General features: G+C 40.5%; 1 protein-coding gene across 1 annotated transcript; it reads right to left on the bottom strand.

The window, feature by feature from the left end:
* Window positions 1-3,781: 3,781 nt before the first annotated feature.
* DDX43 (DEAD-box helicase 43) lies at window positions 3,782-21,387 on the bottom strand. The gene is made up of 17 exons (XM_027552190.1): window positions 21,138-21,387; window positions 18,036-18,091; window positions 17,635-17,761; window positions 16,655-16,780; window positions 15,221-15,302; window positions 14,098-14,254; window positions 13,750-13,868; window positions 13,186-13,287; window positions 12,660-12,801; window positions 12,029-12,129; window positions 8,940-9,027; window positions 8,158-8,285; window positions 7,839-7,948; window positions 7,105-7,243; window positions 6,193-6,280; window positions 5,465-5,619; window positions 3,782-4,142 (listed from the first exon to the last, which is right to left on the bottom strand). Exons 1-16 carry the CDS (start codon window positions 21,385-21,387, stop codon window positions 5,503-5,505), a joined length of 1,932 nt encoding a protein of 643 aa, XP_027407991.1. The 3' UTR covers window positions 3,782-4,142; window positions 5,465-5,502.
* Window positions 21,388-22,047: the final 660 nt, after the last annotated feature.

Here is a 22,047-nt window from a genome sequence, read left to right as displayed (position 1 = left end):
AATAAAATCATCCAACAAAAGTCAGTTCCAAGTGAATAGTGAATCTAAGTGGAAAGGTAAGAAAAACCAGAAGATGACATAGGGGAATATCTTCATGATCTCAGGTAGGAAAAAGTCCAAGGGCAGGAATTTGTGCCTTCTGTGTTCATGCCACACCTCCAGTGTAGATGCCCAGTATTTACCGAAGGAACATAAAAGGAACTTCAACACTGTCTGGAGGAAATGACACACCTGCAAGCATATAGTGTTCTTACTGATCAGATTGAATGTCATATAAATGTCACTGCTCATTAGTCTAACATCTAATGCAATCCTAATTAAGAACCATTCAGATGGATTTTCAGGATAAACTGATTCTAAGTTTCACATAGAAAAATGAGCAAGAATATACCCAGGAAAGGCCTGAGGGAAAAAAAGCCAGGTCCAGTGATGAGGTATGATAAGGCCTACCAGGAGATAAGACAGATTTTAGAGCCAGGATCATTATCATTTTTTTTTTTTTTAAGAATCCAGGCCACAACTATTACAAGTTCCATCATTGACTCAGGTACCATTACAAAAAACACTACTACTAAGACTGACTTCTTAGATGCCTCCTGATTCAGAGATCTCCACTCTTTTTTAGTTTCTTGTTTCTCACTCAGATCATTTATTAAGAGTGAAGTTGGGTCACCCTGTTTACACTTAGGCAGTACAAAAAGTAGCTCAGTTGGTAAAGAATCTGTCTGCAGTAGACCCAGGTTCCATCCCTGGGTCTGGAAGATCCCCTGGAGAAGGAAATGGCAACCCACTCCAGTATCCTTGCCTGGAAAATCTCATGGACAGAGGAGCCTGATGGGCTGCAGTCCATGGGGTCACAAAGACTTGGGCACGACTGAGCGACTAACACTTACTTAACCCTAGAAGTCACATACATACTGAGTGTTAATAGCCTCTGTAGGCTGGTCAGAGGTGCCCAAGTGGCAGGAGAAATTAAAACTGCAATTGGTGGACTTTTTTTTATTCCTTTTTTCTCTTAAAATTCTGTGTTGTCATGACAATACCTGCTTCTGCCTGAACTTAACTTTATTTGAAATCTTGAGCTTACCAATGCATTTTTCTCATGGAAATATCTTCCTTCAGTTCAGTTCAGTTGCTCAGTCGTGTCTGACTCTTTGCAACCCCATGAATCGCAGCACGCCAGGCCTCCCTGTCCATCACCAATTCCCGGAGTTCACTCAGACTCAAACTATGTTAATGTGTTTCAAAAAAAAAAAAAAAACGTATTTGCTTGGAAATCTGCCTTTCTTCAAGATTCTGGTCAACTGTTTTATGGCCAGGCATGGCTCAGCTTGTGCCAATGCTGTCTCAAAATGAACGTTGTCGGTGAGGTGCCCGGTGCAACTCTCTCAGCTTAGAGGTGTTTCTTTTCTCTAATGAGCAGCTTGCTAATAGGTGTGTAACTCCTTGCTAGAAACTAGCAAGGGGGCACTCTTTTTGTCCCCTTCTGATGTCTATGTCAGAAACTGTCTCTATGTCTTTTATACTTTAATAAAACTTTATTACATAAAAAGCTCTGAGTGATCAAGCCTTGTCATTGGCCCCAGATCGAATTCCTCTTCTCTGGACGCCAAGAATCCCGGTGTCGTTCACAGCTCATTGCAGCAACATTTCAATACTAAAGAGATCCTCCTAGAACTTGAGTCTTTTAATAGTTCAGAGCCATAGATTACAAAATGAAAATATATACGAACCCCCTAACTTGTGCGGCTTCACAGGTGGCACTATGTGGGTCAGGAAGATCCCCTGGGGGAGGGCATGGCAACCCACTCAAGTACTCTTGCCTGGAGAATCTGATGGACAGAGGAGCCTGGTGGGCTACAGTCCACAGGCTCGCACAGAGTGGGACACAAGTGAAGTGACTTTGCACTCATGTACCCTAATTTGTCAGGAAATTATTGTCACAGACATTATGAGGAGGCCTGAAATAGAAGTGCAGTTACAAAATGAACAATAGAAGCAAATTTGTACCCCTAAACACTCTGGTAGGCAGAACAGATTAACAGACATGTGAAACAGGAGATATACCCAAGCTCTGTCATTGCCAAAGATGTGTTCATTAAGCGAAGGCCACGGAAGGGCTTGTGTTTGAAGTTGCAAGCTTGATGAAAAAGTCACATGTAGACATGCCTAGGCTAAGAAAAAGTGCTACCCTGCCCCTGTCTGGATTCCACTTCAAAAAATGAGGTCAACTTCACCCTCCCTAACCAGTAACTTGGAAACTATAATAAAATGGAAGGAACACAAAGGCACCCCTGGTGCACCCACTCCCCAGGGTGTGATCCGAGCTCACCTGTCCTTCAGTCCAGCTGCCTTTCTCTCCAACTGGGATGGGATGGCTTATGGCAGGGCCACAGAGCTGTGTCTGCTCAAGTCAGGGTCACCCGAATGACCCGCCTGAAAGGCTGAAGTCTAAGCCACAGACCACAGAGCGAGTGTATGTCGTGAATGTTCAGAGTCTAGGACAACACATTTCCCACCAGGACGGTGGAACATTGGACTCCAATCATAGGCTGCTCTATTCTCCCCTCCCATTCATTTGGCAACACTCAACTGCCTTCCCAGCCTTGAGTCTAGCAAATTGTTTCAGTCTCTGTGAGCCAGGCTGGCCTTGGGAACCCCTGCTCAGGAGCAAGGTCTGGATGACCTGATGCACCCCTACAGACTGGGTTATGGTTGTGCTGCACTTCGGGAAGTGGATGAGCACCAGCCAGGTTAGGAGGGCAAGAGGCTGGTCCAGACGATGCCCTGGTGCCTGGGCAAGTCTTCTTGAATTTCAGTTTCCCCAACACCAGTTATTGATGAGACTGTCTTTTCCCCTCCATTATGTATTGCTTTTAATTCTGCATTTTAAGAAAAGCTCTTAGCTATTAGCCTAGCCCACCTTCACTGAAAACCTATCTATAACCCACATTAATGTGCTTTTCAATTATTTTAATGCATTTTGATGCAATGAAGTTTAATACAAAATTTATTCTTATTGCATACACCTTTTGAAGAGTGTTTGTGGTTCTTGTATTATGAACGTATTTCCTGTCCAGCTTCTGACAGATGATACTTGACACAAGTAATTATTATACAGGGAACAGAAAACTGTACACATAACTACAGAGGAAAGTTTGGAACATGATCAAAGTAGCTTTCATAGAAATGAACTTTCCCAAGATTTACTTGGGCCTGGGGAGGGAGGCTAAAATGTAACACACAGTTGTTGCTATTTTGGTCTATGAAATTCCTTTACTATTTCATTTCAAAGTATTAGGAAAAATACCACCAAATAAAACACTGTGTAAGTCAGAAAGACAAATATTGTATATTAATGCATGGGTATGGAATCTAGAAAATGTTACTGATGAACCTATTTGTAAGGCAGAGATGGAGATGCAGACATAGAGAACAGGCTACAGACTTGTGGACACAGTGGGGGAAGAGAGGGTGGGGCCAACTGAGAATAGCATGGAGACATATAAATGAGCGTATGTAAAATCAGAGCAAGTGGGAATTTGCTCTGTGACACAGGGAGCTCAACCTAGTGCTCTGTGACAACCTGGAGGGGTGGATGGGCAGGGAGAAGGGAGGGAGTTTCAGCAGGAAGGGGATATAGGTGTACCTGTGGCTGAGTCATGCTGATGTATGGCAGAAACCAACACAAGATTGTAAAGTAATTGTTCTCCAATAAAAAAAAAAGAAACATGATGTGGTAAACACAGAATTAAAGGCTATTGAGAAAGACAGACCAGATTGCCTTTTTATTATAGAAAAACATTTACTATGTTAACATTTTCACTGCTATGACAACATCTGAATAAGATTTAAATAAACCCCTTAGACTGACCTTCACATAGCAACATTACAGGAGACAAAATTTACTTTTTTTAAGAAAGATACTAAAAAGTGAGACTTTAATGCTACATTCTTTAATATCCATAAAAATTTCAACTCAAGTTTAAATACTTTTTGCTTTATTAAGGAAAGTATAAAATATTCAATTCTACATTTTAAACACTATTATTTTAAGATTCAGATATCTCTTCATACAGCCAGCATGTTTCCAATACTTGCACAGTACCTTAAATAACTGTAACTCTGAAAAATCTTGAACTCTGAAAAATAAACACAAAAAAACACATATTAATGTAGTGTGCCACCCTAACAGGGCAAGGTGATCCTTGACTCCCCTCATGATTAGTGAGGCTGAGCATCTTTAACTTGTTGGACATTTGTGTGTCTTTGGAGAAATGTCCATTCAAGTCCTTTGTGCATGTTCTAATCAGGTTGTTTACGTTCAGTTTTAGGAGTTCTTTATGTTATAGATATTATTCCCTTATGTGGTTTTCTCCATTGTTTATTCATATGGCTCCGTACTGCATATTTGCGTCCAGGGGAATTACTGGATCAAGGAGTGTATGGGGAATTCCCTGTTTGTTCAATGGTTAGGACTCAGTGCTATCACTGCTGGGGACCGGGTTCAATCCTCTCAGGGAACTAAGATCCCACAACCTGCAAAGCATAGCCAAAAACCAAAATAAAACAAAAAGGTATGTGAAGTCGCTCAGTCGTGTCCGACTCTTTGTGACCCCATGGACTGTGTAGCCTACCAGGCTCCTCTGTCCATGGGATTTTCCAGGCAATAGTACTGGAGTGGATTGCCATTTCCTTCTCCAGCAGATCTTCCCGACCCAGGGATGGAACCCAGGTCTCCTGCGTTGTATACAGACACTTTACCGTCTGAGCCACCAGGGAAGTCCATAAAAAGGTATATACACTTACAATTAATACACTGCCACCTAATTGCTCAGGTGTAAGAGGTTACACTAATTTACACCTCCACCAATTCCATTATATTCCATTATATGCTTAATGATCTCTCCAGACAATTTAAAAGATTTTTCCCACTTTTGAATTAATAATTCTAAGATATATTAACTAGAATTTAGGGAACAGATAAAGAATAGAGGCATGGGGCATATGTGGTTCTGTCCAACTCTTTGTAACCTCATGGACTGTGTACCCTGCCAGGCTCCTCTGTCCATGGAATTCTCCAGGCAAGAATAATGGAGCGGGTAGCCAGGCCCTTCTCCAGGTATCTTCCCAACCCAGGAATCAAACCTGGATCTCCCATAATGCAGGTAGATTCTTTACCATCTGAGCCGCAGGGAAGCTCAAAAGTTTCATGGAATTCTCCAGGCAAGAATATTAGAGTGTGTATCTGTTCCCTTTTCCAGGGGATCTTCTTGATCTAGGAATTGAACCTGGGTCTCCTGCACTGCAGGGAGATTCTTTATCATAGGCCCCAAATAAAGAATAAGACCTGACTTATTATGTTAATGGCTCTTAGAGATAATGCTGACTGTAATAAACACACTAACAAAACCTAGCTAAGGAAAACAGGCATTTGAAAGTCCATGAGTTTTTCAAATTTTACCTTTTGTAGTAGGCTGGTACCACTTTTCTACACAGACATTAATGATAAAACTTCCTGGGTTTTCCTTGGGGTCTTCCCCATTTGTTTTCTGTTTCTTTTTTCAGTTTATTTGCTTTGTATCTCTCAGCCATTGAGACAAGATCCTCTGGGACACTCTGAAGCCAATAAATGTCTTATTAGGATTGAGATGATTCCTTTAACATATCAGCTTTTCTATAACATGCTAAAATGCCTCCAAATAGTCAAAGAATTTCCACAATTGATTGCAGATACCTTCCAAACAGAATGGAATGTGTTCCTCTGCATAGTCAGCACTGAATTTTCAAGGTATAACAACCAGTCTGGTGGTAAAACCCCCTGTCAGTCAGTACACAGCCTTCCTGCTCACATGGCCCTTCAGCTGCTTCCCAGTGCCTTTATCTGGTGCCATTTTCTCCTCTTGAGGCCTGAGGACGTGCCCTGCTTCCTCTACACTCTCCAACCTCCACCCACGGGGCTTTTCTTCAGCAGCGTTCAGTGACACTCCTCCACATTAGAACAGGTTCCCCAGTTATACATTATATTATATCATCATATTATATTATAGCACCTCATCTTTGCCATGTTACAACCCTCAAAACACACATAATTATTTGCTTAATATCTGTATTCCCTGACAGGCTGTAAGGCCCAGTACTTAGAATAAACCTTGAAAATAAACTTAAGAAAATAGAGTTGCATATTCTCACCTGATTTGCTCTTTCCAGAATATTAATTAATTCACCAGCAATCTTCCAATCATTTCTAGTGATAAGGGTAATAGATACCCCGGTCCTCCTTCAAGCGGGGGAAGAAGTTAATGTAATTTGATTTATAATTTATATTAATGATTCAGCTAGCAAAACTGAATAAAAGTATAGCAAAACATCAGTTCTTTCACAAGCCCAACTATGTAGGATGCAGTAAGATTTAGCCATTCAGACAAAGAAGATGTAGTACATATATACAATGGAATACTATTAGCCATAAAAAAGAATGAAATAATACCACTTGCAGCAACATGGATGGACCTAGAAATTATCACAATAAGTGAAGTAAATCAGACAGAGAAACACAAATATCATATGGTATTATTTATACGTGGAGTCGAAAATATGATACAAATGAACCTATCTCTGAAACAGAAATAGAATCACAAACATACAGAACAGACTCATGGTTGCCAAGAGGGATGGATTTAGGGGAGAAATGGAGTGGGAGGTTGGGGATAGCAGTGGAAGCTTTCATACATAGGATGGCTAACAGCTAGTTCCTACTGTATACAGCACAAAGAACTATTAATATATTCAAAATCCTGTGATAAACCATAGTGGAAAAGAATATTAAAAAATGTATATATATGTATCACTGAATCACTTTGCTGTACACCAGTAATTAACATAACATTGTAAATCAACCATACTTCAGTTTAAAAAAAAAACATTTAGGCACTGAAATAGCAATTTGGGATCTAATCTGCAGCTGATCAAACAGCACATCACAGGGGTTTTATGACTCTGCTCAAAGAGAGAAAGCAAAAGTCTTCTTTTTCAAGGTAAGGACAGTCTGTGAGAAGAATGAGGGGTCTCCCCGGGGTTGGTGGGCAGGCTCCACAGACTTACCCTGCTCTCCCGGTACGTCCCACTCTGTGGACATATTCTTCGATGTTTCGGGGAAAATCATAATTATAGACATGCGTTACATCATGGACATCAAGACCACGAGATGCTAAATCAGTAGCAATCAGTATTCGCACTTTACCTGGAGAGTGAAACCCAAAGAATACAGACACATTCTGAAAGAATACAGACACATTCTGGTACAAACCAACCCAAGACATATCTGTCCCCTATTAGCTAATCGGGTGAAATATTACTGCTTTGAATATTTAAAAAAACTTAAAGAGAGTGCATGGGGAGAGGTTACTTAGTCTTTCTTTTTTTTGGCCACAAGGCACGTGGGACCTTAGTTCCCCAACCAGGGATGGAACCTACACCCCCTGTATTGGAAGTTAGAGTCTTAACTAGGCCACCAGGGAAGTCTCTACTTAGTCTTTTTTAACTGCTGGCAATTTACAACAGAATAGATACCACCATCCAAATGGTTCATGAATCATGTCAAAGATATATGCCTTTCAGGTAAATTAAGACAACCATCCCCCACTGCAAATTCTTACCTTGATATCTAGGTTTTAAACATGGGCTGAAGAAAGAGAATCTGATTAACATTTAGAGCTAGTTCTGGGATCTGTTAGCTGAAGGCAAATATTAGACATGGGTTCCATGAAAGGTGCTATCACTCAGGAAGACCAAGCATTGGGCCGTTTTAAACTGCAATACTAACTGTATAAATGTACCTGTTTTAAAGCTTTTTAATGCTCTCTCTCTATCACTCTGTTCTCTATTGCCATGCAGAGACTCTACTGATATACGCCGGATACCCAGGTCACTTGATAAATGATCAGCCCTAAAACAAAAAATAAAAGTCAGGGGTCTAATTGCTTATTTGAATACCACAATCAATTCATTACTGCTATCTCCCCTGGCAAGAGTCTGAAGTAATAATGTACATATTCTAAGACATATACCCTTCCCTCGTTTGAAATGATTATACAAATAGAAACAATGCTAAAACAAACACATGACTGATGATTTCAATGTAAAAAATATACTCACACAGCTTTCCGGCTGACAAATATTATGACTTTGTCCTTGGGAGACATGCTGTCGATGAAAGCTTGGATATGTGATCTTTTCTCATCTTCTGTGGTGACAATTATATTTTGTGTCACAGTACTTACAGCCTAAAGGATTCACAGATCATAGTACATCAACATTAATAGGTAAACTCCTTAATGGCTCGAAATCCATCTTACTTCTGTCATTGGTTAAATGTTTTAATAATAAACTGCCAGCAGAAAAAATGGCAAGTTCTTCCAAAAATCTCCCGTTCCTACTCAAGGATTTAGAGCTTGGTCTTTGATTTTTACCACTTAGTTACCCAAGATAAGCTCGGAATTTCGAATACTTGTCAATGAGCTGAAAGCAACTGGTTGCTATCATATGAAAAGGAATAACCATGGTTGAGGCCAAGCTTACATTAACCATTGCCATAAATTATGGCTATAGCCTTTACAATGTTCAGCTTATGACACTAAGAGCTTTAATTAAGTATTGTGACAACTTAATACAAAATTTCCAAATATCAGTTACCATTTTTCTACCCCCAAGATGAAATAGATTCTAAAGTCTTTATCCTGTTTTTTGTGAAATCTCATAAAATGAGCCTAGGCAACAACTTGTTATTAATTACCACTGATTTAAGTAAAAGGTCAATTTTCATTAATAATTAGTTAAAAGGCCAATTTCAATTATGAAGTGAAAGGCCAATGAACTTTATAATGGCAAAACAGTTACAAAATTAATAAGATATAAATAGTAATTAAAAATAAGCTTACGACTAGATCCAAAGTACCAACATACACAATCATGGGCTCTTTCAAATAAGATTGTGCGAGTCTACGAACAGCATATGGCCATGTTGCACTAGAGATAAAATGTAATACAAAAATGTTAAAATGTTTATTAGGAATCAAACATTACTAAGTTTCCCTAAGAATGCTATGAACCAAATTACCCAGGAAAGACAAACAGTACTTTTTAATGAGGCTGACTTCACAGAAAATATATGCTTCATAATGAACTGCTCAAAGAAGCTACTAAAATAAATCTTCAAATAAGTTTAATAGGTTTATAAACAAAAGGTGAAGGAGAGGTATACCTTTCCCATCTATAGGGAGCTAAAATGAATTCAGGTGTTAGATTAGTTTTTTCTTGGCCTTTAAAAATGGTAAAAAATAAAAGTAAAAGCCCAGCGTTTTTCATACACTGTGTGTGTGTGTGCGCACGCTCAGTTGTGTCTGACTCTTTGCAACTCAGTGGATTGTAGCCCGCCAGCCTCTTCTGTCCATGGGATTTTCCAGGCAAAAATGCTGGAGTGGGTTGCCATTACCTACTCCAGGGTATCTTTCCAACCTAGGAATCAAACTTGAGTCTCTTGCATCTTCTACATTGGCAGGCAGATTCTTCACCGCTGCACCACCTGGGAGCCCTTTCATACATTGTCGGCAGACAAAACCAAGAGCTTGAGCCAAATAAAAACATTTTAACTGTAATGATGATTGGATATGTAAATTCAGATGTTTCTTCAGTCATATGTTATGAAAACAACCACCTTCTGTACTTCCATACTAATTAACAAGGTTTACTTAGGAAACAAAATGAATAAATTTACTGTATTTCCCCAGTTATATACTCTTCCTTGCTTCAGTTTTATCTTGGCTAAAAAGTGTTCTGTGATCAAATATTCACCTCTAAGGACAGATGGTTACTTTTTCCAATCTTAGACCCCCTATAGAACAGTTTCTCCAGGATGTTTTCATAAAAATCTTATTTTTAATTCAGGAAACCCAATAGTCATTGTTAAACTGTTGCACTGAGTTGCTATACTAAGTGATAACATATCTTTCACCAACAGATCTCAAAATACTTTTAAGTAAGACCATTCCCATAGAAAAGAAATGCAAAAAAGCAAAATGGCTGTCTGGGGAGGCCTTACAAATAGCTGTGAAAAGAAGAGAAGCGAAAAGCAAAGGAGAAAAGGAAAGATATAAGCATCTGAATGCAGAGTTCCAAAGAATAGCAAGGAGAGATAAGAAAGCCTTCCTCAGCTATCAATGCAAAGAAATAGAGGAAAACAACAGAATGAGAAAGACTAGGGATCTCTTCAAGAAAATCAGAGATACCAAAGGAACATTTCATGCAAAGATGAGCTTGATAAAGGACAGAAATGGTATGGACCTAACAGAAGCAGAAGATGTTAAGAAGAGATGGCAAGAATACACAGAAGAACTGTACAAAAAAGAGCTTCATGACCCAGATAATCACGATGGTGTTATCACTGACCTAGAGCCAGACATCCTGGAATGTGAAGTCAAGTGGGCCTTAGAAAGTATCACTATGAACAAAGCTAGTGGAGGTGATGGAATTCCAGTTGAGCTATTCCAAATCCTGAAGGATGATGCTGTGAAAGTGCTGCACTCAATATGCCAGCAAATTTGGAAAACTCAGCAGTGGCCACAGGACTGGAAAAGGTCAGTTTTCATTCCAATCCCAAAGAAAGGCAATGCCAAAAAATGCTCAAACTACCGCACAATTGCACTCATCTCACACGCTAGTAAAGTCATGCTCAAAATTCTCCAAGCCAGGCTTCAGCAATATGTGAACCGTGAACTTCCTGATGTGCAAGCTGGTTTTAGAAAAGGCAGAGGCACCAGAGATCAAATTGCCAACATCCGCTGGATCATAGAAAAAGCAAGAGAGTTCCAGAAAAACATCTATTTCTGCTTTATTGACTATGCCAAAGCCTTTGACTGTGTGGATCACAATAAACTGTGGAAAATTCTGAGAGATGGGAATACCAGACCACCTGATCTGCCTCTTGAGAAATTTGTATGCAGGTCAGGAAGTAACAGTTAGAACTGGACATGGAACAACAGACTGGTTCCAAATAGGAGTTCGTCAAGGCTGTATATTGTCACCCTGCTTATTTAACTTCTATGCAGAGTACATCATGAGACACGCTGGACTGGAAGAAACACAAGCTGGAATCAAGATTGCCGGGAGAAATATCAATAACCTCAGATATGCAGATGACACCACCCTTATGGCAGAAAGTGAAGAGGAACTCAAAAGCCTCTTGATGAAAGTGAAAGTGGAGAGTGAAAAAGTTGGCTTAAAGCTCAACATTCAGAAAATGAAGATCATGGCATCCAGTCCCACCACTTCATGGGAAATAGATGGAGAAACAGTGTCAGACTTTATTTTTCTGGGCTCCAAAATCACTGCAGATGGTGACTGCAGCCATGAAATTAAAAGACGCTTACTCCTTGGAAGGAAAGTTATGACCAACCTAGATAGCATTTTCAAAAGCAGAGACATTACTTTGCCAACAAAGGTTCGTCTAGTCAAGGCTATGGTTTTTCCTGTGGTCATGTATGGATGTGAGAGTTGGACTGTGAAGAAGGCTGAGTGCCGAAGAATTGATGCTTTTGAACTATGGTGTTGGAGAAGACTCTTGAGAGTCCCTTGGACTGCAAGGAGATCCAACCAGTCCATTCTGAAGGAGATCAGCCCTGGGATTTCTTTGGAAGGAATGATGCTAAAGCTGAAACTCCAGTACTTTGGCCACCTCATGCGAAGAGTTGACTCATTGGCAAAGACTCTGATGCTGGGAGAGATTGGGGGCAGGAGGAGAAGGGGACGACAGAGGATGAGATGGCTGGATGGCATCACTGACTCAATGGACGAGAGTCTGAGTGAACTCCGGGAGTTGGTGATGGACAGGAGGCCTGGCGTGCTGCGATTCATGGGGTTGCAAAGAGTCGGACACGACTGAGCGACTGAACTGATCTGAAGGCTCTAAAATCAAATGAATTCTGTTCCACTGGTTCTACTTTGCAGACTGGCAAATTAAACATATACCTACCTTGTCATAACTGTCTGCCTGTCTGGACGTACATCTAATAAAATCTTCATTATCTGGGGTTCAAATCCCATATCCAGCATTTTGTCAGCTTCATCTAATACCTGCATTAGAAAGGGCCAGATTAGGGGAATTTCCTGGTGGACCAGTGGTTAAGACTCCGCACTTTCACTGCCGAGGATGTGGGTTCAATACCTGGTAGTGGAACTAAGATCCTGCAAGCCACACAGCAAAGCCAAAAAAGGGCTAGATTAGATGTGGACGGTAGCTAACATATATGTTCTTTCCCTATGAATATTAAGATAACTTTCTCATTTCCTCCACTACCTAAACTACATGTACTTGAACACCATTGATTTGTTTGACAACCAATAAGTTTCTAAATATATTCAATGAAAATATAATTTAAATGTCTAAAGTAGTCATGTGGAATTCTTTTGTACTTATCTGCATTTTCTAACATTTATAAAATATTAAAATGGAATTATCTTTAAAATGTATATTTTAACAAACTAGAGGGAATGAGAAGCATTCCTAGGATTTAAAACTATTATGAAATGGACAGCCATTCTAAAAGGTTTGATGAGAGCTAAGTTCTTCCTCCCAGGGCCCCAAACCCCTGCTCCAAGATTACCAGGTAGGTTATGCTTTTCAGGTACACAAAGTTATTCATCTGTAGATCATGGAGTCTTCCGGGAGTGGCGATGATAATGTCTGCACCTTTTGATAAGTCTTTTATTTGTCCATCTCTATTGCCACCACCATATATACAAACACTTAAAAAAAATACAGAGGTTCATGTTCAGGTGGGGAATACGCCTTCACAATTCAAAATCCCAACGAACCTAAGCCCATTTGAGGTATAAAATTTAAAAAAGTATATAAATCAAAAGTATCAGGCTAAGTATAGTCCTGGCCCCTTTCTGAGAACCATCCATAGCTATCAACCCACACTGATGTGTCCTACAAGGTCCATGTTCGAATCCTCATTACCTGACCCCACCACCCCAGCTACAGTCAATTTGAATGAAAGGTAATCAATGCCTGGCCACATACTGAGCCAATCGGTGTCTCATTATGTGTGAAAACAATGAGGAGGATGTCTAAAGCTACAGAGGATTAAAATGCTGGTGCAGGGATGGCCAAAGAAAGCAACTCACCTTTTAAGACCTCTGTATGAGTATTCAGAGCACTCGGCATCCACTTGCAGAGCCAACTCGCGAGTTGGGGTGAGGACTAACATACCAGGCCCGTTCCTGGCTCTTTGGAGAAAAAGCACATCAGTATCCATCTCAGGCACACAGGACCTTCATCCAGTGCCTTCAAAATCGGCAGCAATGAACATCTAAGTCATCAACATGCACCTCTCATAAAAAGCGGAGAAATAAAAAGAAAAACAGCCTGACCAAAGAATCCTAGAGCCCAGACACGAGCCTTCTCATGGAACACAGCCAGTGCTTTTCTGTGTCAGACATTCTCAGAGGACTGTACTGAACTCGGTCATTTGAATAACCTGTTTCCAACATCTCACTGTGAAGACTTGTGGCAGATATTACCTGCTGCTTCCTGAAAATGTTTCATCCATTTATATCCACCAACACAACAAAAAGTGATTTTTCCCTGAGATGAGGCACTCCCCTTAGACCGGTGCAATCAAACATTGCATTTTTTGGAATTCTTATCTACTAAACCCCTAAAGAATACCCAGATGTAGAAATTCTTACACAGGTTGGGAGTCAATATGAATAAATCCAGGCATTAAGTAGGACAATGTCTTCCCTGTTCCAGTCTGGGCTACTCCTATCAGATCTATTCCTTGTAGGATGATTGGCCACGCCTGTGACTAGAACAGAATGATATATATTAAAATAAAAAGTGCATTTCTTTCTGTCAAGTATTCCTCCTCTCCCAGCCCCAAACTTCTCAACATTTTGAGTGCTAGGCAGTGGTGGGTGTGCTGGGAGGATGCTTATAAGAGACAGCTGTTCCTGGTGTTATAAGTTCAAATGACCAGAAATTGGCAGGGGGAGGAGGGGGGAGCCAGTGAAATGTTAGAATTAAAGAAAGCATACCTGAATTGGTGTTGGCTTTTGAAAACCTGCCTTTTGAATATTTCTCATAACTTCAGGGTAACAGTGAAATGCATCCTCAAAATTACAAGTAGGGTTAGGAAGAGGACGTTTCTCACCATCTTTCAGGTCATCGCAAATTATATTATAATTTTCCTTCCTTTAAGAAAATAGAACAAGGATTAAGGATTAGTGGCTTTGATCACTTTACTCCCCAAGCAAGAAAATTTTTCCAACATTAAGGGCATATCTAGGAATTCAACAGCAACTGATTGAAATCAGACTGTTGGTTAAATTATAGTCAAAAAGTAATACGAAATAGAAGCTAGTTCATCTTTTTTTTTTTACCAGAACAGTTCCAGAGAAGAAAAATAATTACACTGTATGCATGAAAGCCAATGAAAATTTCATGAAAAGGTTGAGAATAGAACCTGAAAATTATATGCTTCATGAATCAAAGTCAGATTTGGCAAACACCTGAGGGCTTATAACATTTCACACACATTTCCTTAATTAATCCTCAGCAATCCTTTGAAGTGGGAATTACTCTCATCGGACAGATGGTCTTTAGTTATGGTCTGTCCATGGTCAGAGCCCTACCTCAATCCTAGAATAACTGCTCTGTCTGCTATACCATACTATCTTAGTTTTATAAAATATATTAATAGGAAAAATGTTACCATTAGGAGTTTTAGTTCCATATAATAAGGATTTAAAAGTAAGAAATTATTCTACTATTCAGATATCAGATCAATTTCTTATGATTCTCAACAGTTGTAGGAAGAATTCTATAAAATTACTGCCAAATACGACAGAAACTAACCATGTCTCTCTTTAAATTTAAACATTAAAATTCAGTTCCTCAATTATATGGGCTATATTTTAAGTGTTTAATAACCATATATGGATAGTAACTACTCTAGACACAAATACAGCCCATTTTCCCTCTTTGCCAAAAGTTGTACTGATCAGCAATCCCTAATATATGATTTCAGATGCAACCAAGTTTTCTTTTGAATATGGAAGCTAAAGTTTCAAATGCAATCATATAAAGTCTTTCCTGAGTGAGCTAATTTACTAGCCTAATTCTGCAAATACTCACTAGAAAGTATTAAAACTAACCCACCTCCAATTGTCTACTTGTTCTTGTGACATTGAACTTGTTTTTTCTGACTCTATGTAAAAGTTTTTCTTAACCGGAGGCAAACCTGGGGAAAAAAACAAAATTTAAACTTCAATGAATAATGAGAATTCACATTTTACTGTCATTTATTCAAAGCAATAGAAATCAAACTAAAATATATATCAAGGTCGCCTTGCAGACATGGGGATTTTAGACAGTTGTTCTATACTTTGCCAACCTCTAGGAGATCTCCATTTTTGGTTTGTCTTTCAATTACATTTTTCACCCAAGAACAAGATCTTGAATAATTAAATACAAAATAAAATAAACCATGCTTCATAAGACACTCAGTCATCACAACTGACGAATCTTTTCTCATAGCAGACTAACTTTCTTTGCTTTGAAGATCCATCCCATTAGTGTTAAGGAATAAAATATTTACCCTTATTCTATTCTCTGAAGCTACTTTGTTTTCTTTTTTAAATGCTCATCAGGACTCCACCAACTTAAATCCTTTCTCTGTCCCCTATCTCTGCCCCAAATCTTCTAACACTTGCGTTGTGATGGCATTGGACAGGCTGACCACCGTAGTCACATAGTAATGGTCACTGCTTAACTTTAAATAAATGGTGTTGTTTTTCTGTCTCATTCTGATCAAATGAAGCTTGAATTTACTCTGAAATTCAATGAATAATATGGAACATTATATTTAATTCCAAGTGAGAATTTAAAAAATCTGTTTCCTCAAGAACTGTATATACTTATTAAATGTTTCCTCCCTTTTATTTTGCCCTTCTTGGTTAAGAAACTCCAAGATCAACTTTTGCTCAGTCACAGCAAAATGTTAACTTACAGTTGGCAGGTTTACTCACTTCATTTCCCTTTTGTCCCAATTTTCTAATTTTATTAAACTTGTGCAGTGAATTGTCTCAAAGAAGATGAGATATCAAATTTTAACCTCCCATTTATAACATAAACCACAACACAGACATAGAAACTATCATGCCCTAGGCACTACTTATAGCATTTCAAATTATACTGTCATTTTGCATATAGATTTCATTACTAAGAGCAACACTTTTTTACAGAGGCTGCTGCTGCTAAGTCACTTCAGTCATGTCCGATTCTGCGTGACCCCACAGATGGCAGCCCACCAGGCTCCTCTGTTCCTGGGATTCTCCAGGCAAGAACATTGTAGTGGGTTGCCATTTCCTTCTCCAATGCATGAAAGTGAAAAGTGAAAGTCAAGTCGCTCAGTCATGTCCGACTCTTCGTGACCCCATGGACTGCAGCCCACGAGGCTCCTCCATCCATGGGATTTTCCAGGCAAGAGTACTGGAATGGGTTGCCATTGCCTTCGCCATTTACAGAGGCTAAAAACCTCAATTAAGAGGAACAACAATATACTATAGAAAAATGCTGGGATCCAGCACTAACCTTCCCACTTTTTCTCATTCCATTTCAAAATGTTTTCTCGGAATTTATCCCAATCAATCAATTTCTGCTCTCCTGAAACATCCTTCATTGCATCTTTTCCATCTGAAAGTTGGACAGCAGCAACACCTGTTAAAAAATTCCACATCAGTTTCCAAACAAACCTTCCCAATATAAAATCCCAAGCCATTTTACAATTTTCTGTTTCATTTTATTTTTTTTTATTTTTTTTTCAATTTTCTGTTTTAATAACCCAACAATAATAATGCCTGAAACATAAAATTTAGGAATTTGGTACAACAGTGCCATGACAATTCTGGTCATGGTTTGTCAGTTAGTTACTTCAGATTTCTGAAAGGCAAAAAAATAAAATAAAAATAAAATAAATACTGGAGAAGTTAAAAAGCATGAGAGCCTAGTGTTTGCTAATAAATCACACATCACTAAATCTTTATAATAATCCTGTGTGGCAGATGCTACCCCTGGTAAACAGAGGAAATAGTATCCTAGAGGCTTTTTGGAGGTACTTTCCCAAGAAACACCAAGATGCAAGGTTGCTAGCTGAACACAAGGCTCTCCTGAAAATGGCTTAATAATGGCTTTCTCTCTAGTCCAAGTATATTTGAGATTTTTAAAAATATCAAATACTTAAGCAGTTTTCAAAGTTAGTCACATTCCAGGGAAATAACCATAGACAGAAGGCTAGGACTAACCCTTGCTCTACTATCAACAGTGAAGTATATTAAAAGGTTATTCTGTTTTACTCCAAAGTAAAACTGCTAGACTTAACCACAGATATTAAGTGTTTCAGTTTGAGGAAAAGTATTCTGGATTTCATAGAAAAAAATTCCTTCTATAACACACTAGATTTAACGATGGCAAGCCAAAGCTTTGTTATCAGGAAAAACAGCTATAATATGGCTTATGACACTGAATAAAACATTTAAAATTTTATAGGGCTCTAGGGGGCAAAACAGACTTACCAAGTTTGGATTCTGTTTTGTATTCTTCTTGTTTTTTAACAAGATCATCTATCACTGTTTTTGCTTTGCTCTGCATTGCCTTGGTGCCAAAGATTCTTACTTCTGCTTCAGGATACCCTCTTATTATCTAGATTCAAGAGGGAAGGCAGGTGAGACGAGTTCCCTTACCATTCCTCCAGCACTCAGCCTCATGTAGTATAAAAATGTAAAGGAAATACAGGATTGCCTTCAATCACCATCTAAGACATAATGAATGGACTACAGCTTAGATGAGTTCTTAAAAAGAAGTATGAAAAACTTTGTCAACTTATCCCACCATATGTTAATAACAGGACAGAAATTAGAGTTAGGAATGACCGTAAGTCACCATCTTCAATGATTTAAGAACATAGAAATTTTACCTGTATTTTTGTGTATGTTGAGCTCTGTATCTCTTTTATATTTGACCCACCACGACCTGTTTTTAAAATAAAAGAATTTTTAAAAAATGAAATGAATTACAGGGAACCTACTACCTACTCTGCCTAAAGAACCTTCTCCAGTTCTTCCCAAATCGTCCAAACAAAGGCTCCCAAGTTTCAGTAATCACGTTCAGTTTGTTAAAAGGGAAGCAGAAGCTTTTTATTCCAAATTGTGTGGGTGACAGGAGGCCCCTTTCCCTAGACACAAAGAATTCATCATCAGTCCAAGCAAAGACTAACTGGATAAAAGAATGTGGATAAATTGGAACCCTTACACAAAACTCTCAACCAAAAAATTCCAATTAAAAATGTTCAAAGGTCTTGAATAGACCCTTCTTTGAAGATTTATGACCAATGCATGTATATAAAAAATGATGAAATCATTGGATATGCAAATCAAAACCACAATGACGTATCACCTGTTAGAACGGCTCATCAAAAAGACGAGGGTTAACAAGTTGGTGAGGACGTGGAGAATGGGAACCCTTGTGCACTGTGGCTAGGAATGGAAATTGATGCAGCCACTATGGAAACAGCATGCAGATTCCTTTAAAAACTAAAAATAGAACTACCTGTGATCCAGCAATCCCACTTCTGGGAATTTAATACACAAGCATTGAGGGACTTCCCTGGTGGTCCAGTGGCTAAGAATCCACCTGCCAATGCAGGGAACACGGGTTCCATCCCTCGTCAGGGAAAATCCCTTAAGCCTCAGAGCAAGTAATAAGCCAATACACCACAACTACTGAAGCCCGATACTCTAGAGAAGCCTGCAACAAGCCAAGAGGAGCCCTCACTCTCCACAACTAGAGGAAGTCCACGCGCAATCAAAACTAAATTAATTAAATAAATACATTTTTAAAATCCTTTTTAAAAAAGAATCAAAACTAGGATCTCAGGATGATAGCTGCATTCCCATATTCATTTCAGCATTATTCACAATAGCTCAGAGGTGGAAATAGCCTAAGGATCTGTGAACAGATGGCTGGATGAAGAAAATGTGGTGTATGCATACAATGCAAGTTTTCAGCCTTAAAAGGAAATCCTGCCATTTGTGACAACAGATAAACCTTGAGAGTTAAATGAGTCAATAACAACAACAACAAAAGACCCTGCATATTCCACTTCTACGAGGTGTCTTATGTAATCAAACTTACAGTAACAAAGTAGAATGGCAATTGCTGGAGGGGTGGGGGTAGGGGGGGATGATGGGGAAACAGGTGAATGGGGAAATGAATTTTTGATAGGGAGATTCAGTCATGCAAAATGAAAACCTTCTATAGACCTACTACAAAAATTGTTCTCACAGTCAACAATACTGTATGTTGTTTACCACAATTCTTAAAAAGGGGGGAAAACCTTAATTCCAATCATTTCTAAATGCTTTTCAAAAATGGATTTGTAAGACTCAATATATATGAAGAAAAATAACCCTGTTTTTCAGCAGATAAATCATATTCAAGTTAATACCCTAACACCTTCTTATCTAAATTGGCTGTCTCATTTGTTGTTCACTGCGGGGTAAGCTGCCAAAGATCTGACCTTTTTCCCCAAAGATTTCATAAGCCTAAGAGTTGGCTCTCCCAAATTACAGTCTCTATAAACTATCACCTAACCTGCCTCTTGAGAAATCTGTATGCAGATCAGGAAGCAACAGTTAGAACTGGACATGGAAAAACAGACTCCTTTTCCAAATAGGGAAAAGAGTATGTCAAGGCTATATATTGTCACCCTGCTTATTTAACTTATATGCAGAGTACATCATGAGAAACGCTGGGCTAGACGAAACACAAGCTGGCATCAAGACGGCCAGGAGAAATATCAATAACCTTAGATATGCATATGACACCACCCTTATGGCAGAAAGCAAAGAAGAACTAAAGAGCTTCTTGACGAAAGTCAAAGAGGAGAGTGAAAAAGTTGGCTTAAAGCTCAGCATTCAGAAAATGAAGATCATGGCATCTGGTCCCATCACTTCATGGCAAATAGATGGGGAAACAGTGGAAACAGTGACAGACTTTATTTTAGGAGGCTCCAAAATCATTGCAGATGGTGACTGCAGCAATGAAATTAAAAGACGCCTGCTCCTTGGAAGAAAAGTTATGACCAATGGCACCCCACTCCAGTACTCTTGCCTGGAAAATCCCATGGACGGAGGAGCCTGTTCGGGTGTAGTCCATGGGGTCGCTAAAAGTCGGACAGGACTGAACGACTTCACTTTCACTTTTCACTTTCATGCATTGGAGAAGGAAATGGCAACCCACTCCAGTGTTCTTGCCTGGAGAATCCCAGGGACGGGGGAGCCTGGTGGGCTGCCGCCTCTGGGGTCGCGCTGAGTCAGACACGACTGAGGTGACTTGGCAGCAGCAGCAGATAGCATATTACAAAGCAGAGACATTACTTTGCCAACAAAAGTACATCTTGTCAAGGCTATGGTTTTTCCAGTAGTCATGTACGGATGTGAGGGTTGGACTATAAACAAAGCTTAGCACCCAAGAATTGATGCTTTTGAACTGTGGTATTGGAGGAGACTCTTGAGAGTCCCTTGGACAGCAAGGAGATCCAACCAGTCCATTCTAAAGGAGATCAGTCCTGAGTGTTCTGAAGTTGAAACTCCAATACTTTGGCTACCTGATGCGAATAAGTGACTCATTTGAAAAGATCCTGATGCTGGGAAAGACTAAAGGCAGGAGGAGAAGGGGATGACAGAGGACGTGATGGTTGGATGGCATCGCTGACTCCATGGACATGAGTTGGGTAAACTCTGGGTGTTGGTGATGGACAGGGAGGCCTGGCGTGCTGCAGTCCATAGGGTCGCAAAGAGTCGGACACGATTGAGAGACTGAACTGACTGACTGAACTGATCAACTTATCAGTTGCATTCAACGCCATCATTTTAGTAGCAAAGTACGTCAGAAACCTCGGGGTGGGGCGGGGGAGGGGACAAGCCTCCTCGCGGGCAGCTGACTGGAGGCGAGGTGGGCGGGGCGGGAGTGATGTAGGCCCCGCCCCGCACCTTCCAGCGCCCCGCAGCGCTCTCACCGATCACGGCGCCCACGCAGTCGTTCTTCAGCTTGAAGGAGAGCGGCGGTTCTCGAATACCCGCGCCCTCAGACTGCTGGAGGCCGAAGGAGCCCCTCTGGCCTCCACCCGCGCAGGTCCTCTGGCCTCTTCCACTGCCTTGGCTCTGCTCCTCCGCCGGGCTCGTATCCGGAGCCCGAGGCAGCGCCTCATCCCGCCGGGAAGCAGCAACCCAGGAGGAGGCGTTGGCGCCGGTTTCCAGCCGAGACATGGCTCCGCGAACAAGATCCGGCCCTGCACCCTCGGAGTGCCGTCGAAGGCTGGTCCTAAGGGGCCGCCACGCAGCCGCGGCTCGGACCCTCGCGCGCCGGAGCCCCGCCCCGGCCGCCTCCCATTGGCGGATGCCACGTCCTGAGCGGGGCCGGACCAATGGCCTCCCACCGTTCTGCGCCCCCGCCAATCCGCGAGCGCCGACATGAGTCCATGCGCCCGCCTCGGGTGCCTTGGGCCTTCCGCGCTCGCATGAGGCCTGGCCGCCGCGAGGACCCGCGTCTCAGTGATGCAGACGCAACAGTCATGTTCACAGTGTTTGTTGTTTTTGAAAGCATAATGCGCAAGTGTTTATTTTAATTATCCCTATTTGAATGGTTTTATTTTTGAATTCTTTAAAGACTTCCACAGGTTTTGGCAAACACACGTGATCCTCCCACTTGATCCTTCAGAGTAGTTCTAGGTGTGTCCGTGGACTCAGAATCAACCTACCTCACCAGCGCTTTAAGGCGTATTTAAGGTGGAAGCCATAGCACACTGCAACTTGCCTAAACTGATGGGGCAAAGGTCCAGGGGGCCGCCAGCTTCTTCAAAGTGGTTGAAGCCTTGCATCAGGCATGCGAGACACTGGCAGTGCTGCAGTCCAGAGATGTGCCCAGTC

Source organism: Bos indicus x Bos taurus, chromosome 9, assembly GCF_003369695.1.
Source record: "Bos indicus x Bos taurus breed Angus x Brahman F1 hybrid chromosome 9, Bos_hybrid_MaternalHap_v2.0, whole genome shotgun sequence".
Taxonomy (NCBI): Eukaryota; Metazoa; Chordata; class Mammalia; order Artiodactyla; family Bovidae; genus Bos; species Bos indicus x Bos taurus.
This window is presented reverse-complemented; position numbering and strand designations above follow the sequence as displayed.